Source organism: Odontesthes bonariensis, chromosome 7 (genome assembly GCF_027942865.1).
Source record: "Odontesthes bonariensis isolate fOdoBon6 chromosome 7, fOdoBon6.hap1, whole genome shotgun sequence".
NCBI lineage: Eukaryota > Metazoa > Chordata > Actinopteri > Atheriniformes > Atherinopsidae > Odontesthes > Odontesthes bonariensis.
Window position 1 is genome coordinate 11,436,199 of NC_134512.1, and position 11,978 is coordinate 11,448,176.

An 11,978-nucleotide genomic window follows, 5' to 3' on the forward strand; every position below is an offset into this window, starting at 1 on the left:
TCATTATTATAATTCATCATAATAAATCTGTTTGCAGAACAACAGCTAAGTAATCTAATTAACTAAATAAACCTCTGGGTTATTCATTATCAATCTGATTACATTTTGAAGATAAAAATGGTAGAAAAAAGCTAAAAAAAAAATAAAAAAAAATCACCCAAATTTTTCAGAAATTGATTATAACTTAAACAATTAATCTCATTTCTGAACAATGGCGCATATAGATTCTGATATAGAATCTGATTAAATCGTAATCAGAAAGTAAAAAAATGATCTATAAAAATTTCACCCCAAAGAGGTAAGTCTTTGTCGTGATGGTATCTTAAACATCAGAGGGGATTGACCCAACGCAACAAACTGCCTAAAGAACCACATGTTCAAAGACTTGGGGAATTTATGTGCAAGAGGTCGTGAGGTCATGTGGAAAGATTTACAGTCCTTCTATCTATTCTTTCATCACTATTAGCTGTGTTTGGTTGAACTTATTCTTCCTCAGTGTCGCAGTGCGTGGTGGACAGACAAGAAGAACCCAAATGCAGACACAGATAAGGCAGGAAGTTGTTGGAAAACTTCACTTTATTTATTAAGAACTATAACAAAAAGGAGGGCCAAGCCAGTACACCAGAAAACTAAACTGTAAAAAAGCAAAGTCTAACTGACAAAACCTGACTATGACAAAAAACTTGAACATGCACTAGAAATAACTGAGACGCAAACCAAGGTTGTTACTGCAAGGATCTGACAGTGACTGTGAGAAACCAGGGAGCTTAATAGGGGGGGGGGGGGGGGGGGTGACATGAGTGAATGATTGCAGCTCTGACAGATTGAACATGGGAGTGGCAGTAGTGCTAATGACCAGGCTGGAGGGAACTGAGGAAAACTATAGCTGCTTTCGGACAGAGCCGTTTTAAGAACGCCGTTTTAAGAACACAGTTCTAAGAACGGTCCTCCTCAAATTTCGTTCTTATAACTGTCCTTCCCCAGCGGAACTGTTTCAGTCTGCATTCGCACATGAGTCGGGACTGATGCGGCACAGCCGTCTGCGTCAGTGACGTGTTACTTTAGCGCCACATTCAACAACAAAACAAAACCCAGTAAAAGTAAGGAGAGAAGAAAAAACACCACAAAGAAGCTAATATGGAGAGCGGGGAGGCCACCGTGTTCATAGTCTGCATGATGGTGATATTAATCATGGACGATCACATCGGGCGTCTAACATCGAGGCTGGAAGAGCTCACAGAGAGTCAGGAGATACTTTTTCATTTCATGAAGGAAGGAGAGCAGAGCGCCGCAGACAAAGGAGACAACGTGTAAGTTTAATTTATTAAACACGCGCCGGTTGTGTCTGTGTCGTATGAGTAAACATTTCAGCCGTGATAGCATGACATGGGGCGTAGCTACCAACCACCAAACACCTCCGTCAGATGTGTTCCTATAGAACCCAGAAAAGACCCAGCCTCGGAGAAGGAGCTAAAATGGTTATAGAAACTGAGGGCGATGGTCCCGAGTTCCTGTATGTCCGAATGCGGGAGAAAACGGCCCCGCGGATTAAAAGGTTATAGGAACTGCCAAAGGTTCCTACAGTCCGAAAGCGGCTAATGAGAGAAGGTGAAATGAGAAACAAAGTAGATCCAAGACAAGACCAACTGACCCAAAGTAAAACTAATATAGGCAAAACATCAGAGTAACTTGAAAACAAACAAGTAAATACTAGAACAAAAAAATAAGAAAACCTTTGTAGTGTATAAGGGATGGTCGCCTTCAAACGAACTATGTGTAGAGGGTAAAGGAAGAACTCTGCTGACACAGACATGGTCGAACACAGAAGTATTTTATTGCCAACCTAGTCTATGTCAGAATTACAGAATAATGTATCAAATCTGGAGAGATCCTCAAAGCCTGAAAGTCTGTGTCATCTCTCCTCCACTGAGGGTGCTTCTCCCCTTATGTAGGGTAAACCTTGCCCTATTCGGTGACCCTGGGTGAACTCGGTAGTCAGGCTAAAAGATATATGTGTATGTTTATATCCCAGGTGTGGCTGTCCTGGACATTCTCAATTGAGGGAATTAGGCATGGGGTGTTAAGGGGTGTTTCTCCAGATGTTTATGTTTACCATTATTCATCTCCTGTCTGAACACACTGAACCTGATGCACCTCTGAACCTCTGCTAAGTGTCAGACACTACACCTTATGACCAACCCAATAACTCAAGAACACAAAACCACAACAATGAACCCAGAAAACCCAAGATCAAAGTCCAAAATTACACAAACCATAACACTTTGGGCTTTTCTTCTTTTTCCTCTACACACTGCCAGAGTCACTGATGCACCACAGAATGAGAAAGGCAAGAGAGAGGAAAGCAGTCCCCAGAAGGTCTCCAAGGGCTGTGAGGTAGGGTATTGAGTAACTATCAGGGTCTTTGCCCCTCCGCCACAGACAGTGGACCAAAAAGTCAGCTATACACAGCAGGAAGAAGACCTGAGAAACAAAGAAAGTAGAGTTCATGTCACCAGACCATGCTGAAGTCTCCAAGGGGAATATTACAGCAAAGCTAACTCACCTGGAGCAGGGAAGCAGACAAGAAGAAGACAGTGAGGAGAGGACTGGGCAAAGTTAGACCTCCTTTCATCAGGTAAATAGTGTGTAAGAAGATCAGCTGACCAGGAAGGACCAAAAGGAGTAGGACCTGAGCAGATCGGTGGTTTGCTCCTGCAATGACAAAGCTGACCATCAGATTATGTGTGTGGCATATAGGTGTTGAGTTAGAGAGGCTCTTATTGAATTATCGAAATATCTCTAGAATCCTTTTTACCTTAGTCAGGTGCACATGCTAATTTTCGCTGGACATTGGAAATTGAACGTCCTACATGGAAGCAATGAAACTGATAGAAACAACTCATGGACAAAAAGGGAGTAAATTGACATATTGCATCTTGAATTTCCTTCGGGATCAATAAAGGTTCTATCCATCTATCTATCTGACAGACTCTTCGTCCCGCTGTGTGGAGCTGAAGTCCACGTTTTACTCAAAGATAGTAAACTAACCTAATATTCTGGGAAAGCTATGGTATTCACAAATCACTGTCTAACACAACATGTATGCAAAACTGTCACATTGGGTGTGCAAAGTGTGCCACAAAGGGCCTCACGGTTGACTTTGTATTTCTGATTTATTCATGAATTGGAAATAAACGCACTTTCACAATTTCAGGACACCTAATCTGATTATTCCAAAGGAGAGAGTGAGACAAACTTTAAAGACTTTGTACTGTATATGCCTATGTACTTGGCGAATAAAGTTGATTCTGAGAACTTTCAAGACCAGAGTTTGAACCTCCAAGACAGTTTAACTGAGGCCAAGAGACAGTGGATGTAGTGACGACCCACTACACTGCACTGATTATTTTCATTTGAAAGAATAGAATAGCAAATTCATAGATAAGATGTTCAGAATGATAGCGAGTTATTCTCTTTTTTAGAAATGTGTTCCACTGAAATAACATGCAATAAAAGTTATAATTAAAAGTTATAATTTTCTCCATGTTACATGTTTCATGCATTTGTACATGTGTTGTCTTAGTTACAAGCTTATCACCTGGACTGGTTTATAACCTCAAGACCACTGCGGATAAACCCACTACTACCCACAGTTTAAAACACATTTAAACACATTACTTTTGATGTGAATCTCGCATACCTGAACCAAAAAAAGTGTGACAGGGATTAACGCAGGTGTTACGGCCCTCAGGAACCTCTCCAGGAGAGTAATTCAAATGCAGATTAGTCGAAATGCGACTAGACTGTATGGAGACGAGGTTTCCTCCAACACCTAGTAGGGAAAGAAAAAGCAAAGGAATGGTAATTAGAATTACTTAGCCAGCTTTGGTGATAACGACAATGGGCAATAACTAAGGAGTTAGACTGTATAAGTTGGCCGGTACCAACATTGTTTCCACAAGGTGCACAAAAACTTTGCCAACAGTATGTAGTAAACTGCCATATGAAGCAGACAAATGGTTCACCCCCAAGTTGAATACAGAGATCGAAGGAATGCAGGAAAGACACCTTTAAGTGTTATTGTGGTTTATTACATTGATGAAAAACAAGTTGTCTGAAAGTCAGCAGGACACTGGTATGAAAAGATAAGTCTTTCCATTTTAAAAAGAAAAAAGTTGTCAGATCAATCAAGAACTAATTTACACCTCACTTAAAGTGAGAGGAGGCCACCCCCTCTGTTATGGAAATTTTTTATTTAGCCTTATGCTTGAGTTTCATGATCATCATGTTTGAATTACTTGTGAGACTTGGTCTTCTTTTCTCAGGCACAACGTGGTCAAGTAAAACTTTTATTTTGTATTTCTTTTGTACATTGTTCATTCTGCTTTGCACAAGGCCGTCTGACTCATAAAGCTATCTGTCCTTTATGCGCCAGACGGCTTTATGAGCCAGACGGCCTTCTGCAATGCAGAAACCAGAGATAAGAAGAAGTTAGCTTGCATAGTCTAATCCATAGACATTTTTTTCCTTCTCTTGTGTTTGGGTATAGTAAGACATGCACTGAAATTGCTCTCTCGTGCAAGAACTATTCAATAAACCTGTACTTTTCACCTTAACAGTACTTGGGTAATGTTTTTTTTTCCACCACACCCTCCAACCCACAAAGACCAAGCAGATAGTCCCTGCAGAGATGTGGGGTTCCTGGCATCTACTGACTGAAAGGTCCTATTCCAGACAGCCTATGTGTCTTGACTTTTACTTAAACTGGTATACCTTTGTATCTTAATCTAACAGTTTGATATAATGCAATTATACAAACCGTTTACCACATTTTGCTAAGGTGTATCTGTTATTCTGAGTGGTTTGTTCCCAAAATCAGCACCTAACCACAGAACAAATTTTCTAGGCAGTGTTGACTTTAGCCTGTAGCCACAGTACCACCTAGTGGTTCCATCTGGTAAACCTCAAGCAGATGCTGGTAAGATTTAACATACAGTCAGTGCAACTAAGAATTTCAGATTGGGTCATCATGTGTGCAGTTAGGAACATGTTGTCATCTTTCTTTTTCACACAATACTTTGCCATACAATTCATTGTATGGTACTGGACAATGAATTCTTATGTGCATTGTACTGAGTGTTACTGTGTATAACCTGCAGATGACCTTGTCGTAAGATACCAACATATCCTGTTTTTCTCTTTCCTCCTGAAAACATTGTGTGCTCGTTATCTCATAAAGCTGCACTTTAAGGAGGATAGAAATGAAGCAGGTACTTGCAGCTGTGTCTGTGTAACCTTGACTGTAGCTAGGGAGGAAAGTAAAACTGAATTGTTTTTGTCTGAGTGGTCAGAGCAACTCTGTACCTTGTACTGTGTTGTTCTCTCTTGCAAGATATTATTAAAAGCCTCTTATCTCCTCAGAAAATAACTGACTCTGTGCCTTACTAAAATTTACACCACATTTTTGGTAAACTTTTTAAACATTTTTTCTCTATTCTGTTACATGCTAAGGGTCTGCACAGTGGTGTGGTGGTTAGTAAGAGGGTTCCAGGTTCTAATCCCCACTGGGGCCTTTCTGTGTGGAGTTTGCATGTTCTTCCCGTGTCTGCGTTGGTTCTCTCCGGGTACTCCGGTGTCCTCCCACCGTCCAAAAACATGTATGTCAGATTAATTGATGTTAAATTAATTAATTAAAGGATAAGACCGTTTTTTTGACATTGGGCCCTTGATTTCACATTATAACATGATGTTCTACTCACCCCTGCTTGTTGTTGAACATTTGGAGCTGTTCCGAAGATATTCGCGAGGCGTCTGGCTGCTCTCTTGAGATATTCGGCCATGAAACGGTTTCCTATGGGCAAGCTTATACAGGCACAAACTATGCTGTTTATAATTTATTAATTACTCTACACTAGCACTGATAACGAGGAGGTGCGTCGCTTACTTAAAAAAAATCCGGGTTACTGTAATTTAGATTTTTTTGTCGTAAAGTGGGTGTTACTGACGTCCTCCTCGTGCTACTGCCACAGACAGCCCACAGACCTGCTGCCTATTTATTCATTCGGCTAAAATTGCTTTGACAGGTTTCACAAGCAACGATCCCCACACCACTCTCTCTCTCGTGCCTGCGCAGTCAAAACGCGCAAGTTGCACGAGTTATTTTATTGCCTGCACGCTCTCTCACTCGCATTGAAAAAAAAAATAAAATAAAATAAAAAACTCCCTCGAATAATCCGGAATATTTCATCCGACTCGCGGGCATCCGTGATTAACTATCAATATCAGGGAGACTCCCGGACCTTCCGGGAGACTTGGGATGTCTGCCATAGGAAACCGTTTCATGGCCGAATATCTCAAGAGAGCAGCCAGACGCCTCTCGAATATCTTCGGAACAGCTCCAAATGACCAACAACAAGCAGGGGTGAGTAGAACATCATGTTATAATGTGAAATCAAGGGCCCAATGTCAAAAAACCGGTCTTATCCTTTAAATTGTCCTTAGGAGTGAGTGTGAGCGTGTATGGTTGTTTGTCTCATTTGTCTCTGTGTGGCCCTGTGATGGACTGGCGACCTGTCCAGGGTGTACCCTGCCTCTCGCCCAATGACAGCTGGGATAGGCTCCAGCGCCCCAGCGTCCCTTAACTGGATTAAGCAGGTATAGAAAATGGATGGATGTTACATACTATGCTTCAAAGGCATATCCCCCAGTGGAGTTAGAGCATTCTGGTATGTTTCACCATATAAATACCTGACGTCTGTCAGAACAGGCCGATCTGATGAGCATTGTACTTAAAAGTTTTCATTGTTAGTTGTTTGAGTTTTTATTTTTTTGTATCAGCTGTTGATGATATGTGTGCTCAGCAGCACTGCATTTGCTAAGTTAAAGGGTCCAGATTAAGTGTGTGTTTCACACTGGTGGCTGCAGCTATTGAAGGACCTAAACTGTGGACAATCTTTATAGATCACCGATCATTCAAGCTGCAATTTGCTGTTTTTAATTTGAAAAGAAAAAAAACATTATTTTAAGAGAAGTCTACAGAACATGAATATGTGTCCAAATTATGCAATCATTTGTGAAACAAACTTGCACTAACTGATATTATTCATAGACATACTGACCTTTATCCAAGCTGTGTATTTTTAAAATCCTTAATGTGGCAGCAGACTGAGGTGGCTCCAGATGCAAGTGTTGTTCTGAGATGTCTGTTCTATAAATGTAAAATCTAACAAGACTTCTTTATTTTTCCTTCCATCCATTTTCTATACCCACTTAATCCAATTCAGGGTCACGGGGGGTTGGAGCCTATACCTACTACCACTGGGCGAGATACAGGGTACACCTTGGACAGGTCATCAGTCCATAACATAAATTTTCCAGACCTTCATTATATCTGTGACCCAAGGTAAGATACCAGATGTTACCCTCAGAACCTCTCTCTCACACAATATGACAGCATGTTTGGAGAAGCCAGAATTGATTAATGCTCTGTACCACACTGGGATGATCTAACGCTGAGATATATGATCTTTATTTTAGATAATAATGTGTTGTCATGTAATGTCAGCAGGGCATCAGAAAGTCTAAGAGACCTTTAAGGAAACCACATGTTGAAAAACAGAACCGGAAGATTAACTTGTTGTTGTAAATTTGTAGCAACTTTAGGCGATGTTATTATCATCTGGTGAACTTAACAGAGGTTTTACAGTGTATATATTGTGTTGTATTTCCACATCCTACAACTGTAGTGTTGAAGATTTCCTCTGCTTATATTTGATTGGTGTCTTCTCAAAAAAATAAAGGATAAAAAAATGAAGACCGAAACTTACCATTTATGACTGGAGCATATGCTATGATTCCTGTCAAGTTTGGATCTGACACAGTCTTCTCCAGAATAAGTCCTCCAATGCTAAAAGACAAGAAATAAGTTTTAAAAATCAGTCTACAAACTTCTGGTACCTCACACGCTAATAAACATGTTCACCCATACCTCCCTCCTCCCATGTCATCGACATAAGAACTTTACACATTTTTAATGAGCAGATTTGTCACATCTTGTTTTTAAATGAGTCTACCTCTGTATGTATGACTGTATGTGATAAGTTTGTCTAAATGAGTGTTGTTTCTTGTTCATGAGAATAGGTGATTGTTAATCACAAAATGGAGACAAAGGGAACCAAGAATTTCGTGCTACTGACAACTTTTTTATTACTGCATATGACAGTAAAGCTTTTAACCATACCAAACTTAATAAAATCTTGATAAAGTCTTGGTATACTTTGAAGTATTTAGGAACACACAGTTAATTATTTTTGCTGTCTATGACAGTCTATCTCTACATGATGTCTATCTTCTTGTATAATGCAATCTGACGTAATAGGGAGTTTTTCTGTTGTTAATTAAACACAAACAACTTAAATGACTGAATTCTGTAAGTGTATGAGCCAAATTCATTTCTAAACTGTAAAGCTCTGGAGTTTATGCTTTAAAGTAATCGGATTTTTACTAGTATAAAAGAGTATCTATACTTCAAATTTCACATAGCAATGCGCAAAATGTCCAGGTTTCCAAAAATATGTGCAACTTGTAGATGGAGCTAGGGACAAGGCTGAGTACCTGCTGATGACCATCGCTGTAATGATTGGTTCCCAGCCTGTTCGGAGCAGGATGTGACTGGCTGGGTGTTTGGAGGAGACAACCACCCAGACAGGTATCAGGCACAAATATGATAGATTGACCAGGTACAACACGTAGGGATAAAGTTCTGTAAAAAGAAATTGTAATTATTAATATTTTCTTTCATTGCCAGGATATCATTAAGAACTGTGACAGGTCTATGAGCTTTTGGATACTAATCAAGAATCACAGGTGTCATTTTCTGGCCAAAAGTGTTCAATACATGGGCCCTAGTGAATAATTACACTGGTTTGTAGCATTTAAATTGGCCAACCAGCAGGTCATTATTCTCATTTCACTCACCTGCGAGGGAGTAGAACCATTGACTGAAGCAGGCCAACAAGGCCAGAGTGATGAGATCTCCAAAGCTGGCTGCCATTGGAGTAGCCACGTTGTCAGGGTTGATCCCCAACCGCTTGGAGCCGATGATTACTCCCACCACAATGACACCTGAAGGAGGTTTAAGACAAGCTGAAGTCCTTTGCATATGAGTGATGCACAGTCCTGAAGGTGTTCATACTAATGGAAGATATACTTAATGTGCAGTCAAAAAGAAATTAAAGCAGAGCCAAGAAATCCTTCTTTGGGATGCAGACATGATTCTTCAATACCTCCAAGCCTCTATAGGTACTAAGAACCAGAAATGATACAAATATTTGAATGATGACACCTCAGTCCCACAGTTCATCCTTTCAAGAAAAAAAGCTTCAGCTGCCTGAAGTTGCAAAAGAGCTATTTTTCTGTGCCAAGAAACGTGGCTAACTTTTTTTTTTTAAAGAGTGGTGTCATTTATCAAGGTGGGTCTAAATGACGCAACAGAAACTCAGGGCTAGCTAACATAAAAAGGACATGTATTGTGTTTTGCACGTGTGTTGTTACCTTGCAGCAATGAGGACACAAAGGCAGTAGAAACACTGGTTGAACACAGAAGCACTATGTGATCAAAGGGCATCTTTCCCTCTGCCATCCAGCCCAACAGAGTTGCCATGACAGACGCTAACAGGCCCAGCACTGTGGCTTGTAGCTGTAAAATACGAGCAATGGGAAAATAAATCATAAAATGTAAAATGACATTTCAGTATTTAATGGGTATATTTTTTATTTTAAGATTAAGCACACAGTAAGATTGGAATGTATTTATCTCAAATGAAAACAGCGTACTTGCTTAAGCGCCAGGTTGCCAACAATCAGCATCCACTTTTCTCTGGCAGTTTCCATTCTCCCTGCATTCACCTGTCAACATAGGATCCATATATTTCTTTCAAATACAGCAGTTTTGTCCATTGGTCACTGCATTCTCGCAGGATATTGTGCCGTAAGGTGATCTGCTGCTGTAATCTTCACAAGTCAGTGAGGAGTTTCACACCCATGGTGGAGAAAAGCAAAAATATAACTCTGGGAAAGCAGTTATTGTGAACCAGTCAATCAATAAAAGTACTATTATTCAGCTTTGATTTGACTTTTTTTTTCTAGTTTTCCAATTAATCTTTCTTTCACTACATTTATTCAGCTTTTTTTTGCTAATCTTCCACTTATTTATATCTCACTGCATGCTCACAAATCATTCTATTCCCAAATGCCACCTTCTGAATGTCTTGTGCTATTCCAGTACAATACTATAAACTGTTGAAATAGTTTTCTAACAAGTAGTTTTAGAGCATTAAAGCATTTTTGTCTTTTGACACTTTTGGTCTTCTTTGAAGATCTGTAACTGCATTCTTCGCCATCATTTTTGTTTTTTTATGTATCTGTATTTGCATTTCAACACTCACAGCAGTGGAGAGTCTTGAGGCGAGCGTCATTTCCAGGTTTCCCTTCATGCCTAAAACAGCAGGGACCAGAATGAGGATCTCTGTGATTTCCTGGAAGACGTCCCAGCTCTGCCACAAAAACACACAGAGAACAGTACGCAGGTGTAAATAAGTTATAGATGCCAACACAACAAAGACACGATAAATCATTTTTACAGAATTTTCAGTCAAGATGATTCACAGTGTGTGAAAGATTTTCATTCAGCAATTTTCAATTTTAAACTTTTCTTTATGTCGTAGTTTCAGTGTTTATTGTTTAGATGATCTCAGAACTGAACACTCACACCAACAATATGACTCAATGCAATGAATTCTCCCCATAATTGTTTTCCAAAGTCTCCTACATCTGATCCTTAATTTTCCTCAAGTCAGCTGTAGTTTTGTTTCCTGGACCCCCCCCCCCTTTTCCAAGCTTATCTGAAACCCAATTTTATATTATCTCCTTGATTGATAGCACGTTTTGAAATGCCGGTCCAGATGAATCCTTCTACCACATCAAGATGGTCTGAAGCTGACCTCAGCTATATGCATGTCAGCCAGACCCAAGAAAACCTGAGAGAAATTTAAAGAAACTGTATGTTAAAAAACAGAACTAGAGGACAGACGTGTTGTTTTTCATTTACATCTTGGTATAAAGAGGAACTAACTTCTTTAATATTTGTCTGTCATCTTTGGCATGCAAGCAGTAATATTATCAAAGAATACTCTTCTCTACAAACAACTGTCTCCAGCCTCATTGCTTCCAACCCCCTTTTGTCACTTTGCCTCTCAGTACTGCAGACATCAGAATATCTGCCCGATGTAACAGGCTTGTCCTTGGAAGACTTGAATAATAACACACACTGGATGTTTTATTACCTGAACTAATTCAAGTAGCATCCCAGCCGAAACCGTCCCAAGCCCAGCCAGCAGAAATGGCACCAGAATCTGTAGCACCATGGAGCGCATCGATTCTGTACCTGCACCTGAGCCCTCTGCATCCTTTGCTCTTGTGGATCCGCTGACCCTAGACCCGCTGTAGAGCTCATTGGGGAGCAAGGAGTGTGTCTCAGTGTACTCCTGAGGCTCCCACTGGAGACTGCTGTCACCTGGTGATATATTTCCATTGGAGCTCAAATGTTTCATATCTGGTGACTTTGGAACAACCATGGTGTAAAGCTGGGCTCAGCAGGATGCACCTCCTCTTTCACTGGGCACTGGGTCAGTGATCACAAACCGCTGGCCTGAAAAAAAAAGAGAGAGAGAGCAACACCACCAAGGATTTGCTTTAAAGAGAAGTGGTTGATGCGTTACTACAAAGTCTACAAAATCTCCTTTCACTGCTGTATATTGCATCAAAACCTTACTAATCAGTAGCTGTGTGAACAGCCATACATAATTATTTATAAAGCCTTGTATTAAACAGACACTGTCTCAAATGAATTTAAAAAAGATCCCCCTGGGAGGCTTCAAGACAGCTGGAACGTTAATTAAAATGCAAATAAAAACAGATGA

General features: G+C 40.2%; 1 protein-coding gene across 1 annotated transcript; it reads right to left on the reverse strand.

The window, feature by feature from the left end:
- Positions 1–2,304: 2,304 nt before the first annotated feature.
- slc41a2a (solute carrier family 41 member 2a) lies at positions 2,305–11,633 on the reverse strand. Its single transcript, XM_075470870.1, has 10 exons — positions 11,343–11,633; positions 10,446–10,553; positions 9,835–9,906; positions 9,553–9,697; positions 8,977–9,123; positions 8,614–8,761; positions 7,827–7,906; positions 3,701–3,832; positions 2,564–2,712; positions 2,305–2,481 (listed from the first exon to the last, which is right to left on the reverse strand). Exons 1-10 carry the CDS (start codon positions 11,631–11,633, stop codon positions 2,305–2,307), a joined length of 1,449 nt encoding a protein of 482 aa, XP_075326985.1.
- Positions 11,634–11,978: the final 345 nt, after the last annotated feature.

What these genes read in the sequence shown, in the direction of transcription:
- slc41a2a (XM_075470870.1), bottom strand. Translation starts at nt 11,633, where the DNA reads ATGGTTGTTCCAAAGTCACCAGATATGAAACATTTGAGCTCCAATGGA. An exon ending in GCAACCTGGCGCTTAAGCAA is followed by an intron (nt 9,698 to 9,834) that starts GTACGCTGTTTT and finishes CGTATTTTACAG; the next exon opens with CTACAAGCCACAGTGCTGGG. An exon ending in TCACACTTTTTTTGGTTCAG is followed by an intron (nt 2,713 to 3,700) that starts GTATGCGAGATT and finishes TTGTCATTGCAG; the next exon opens with GAGCAAACCACCGATCTGCT.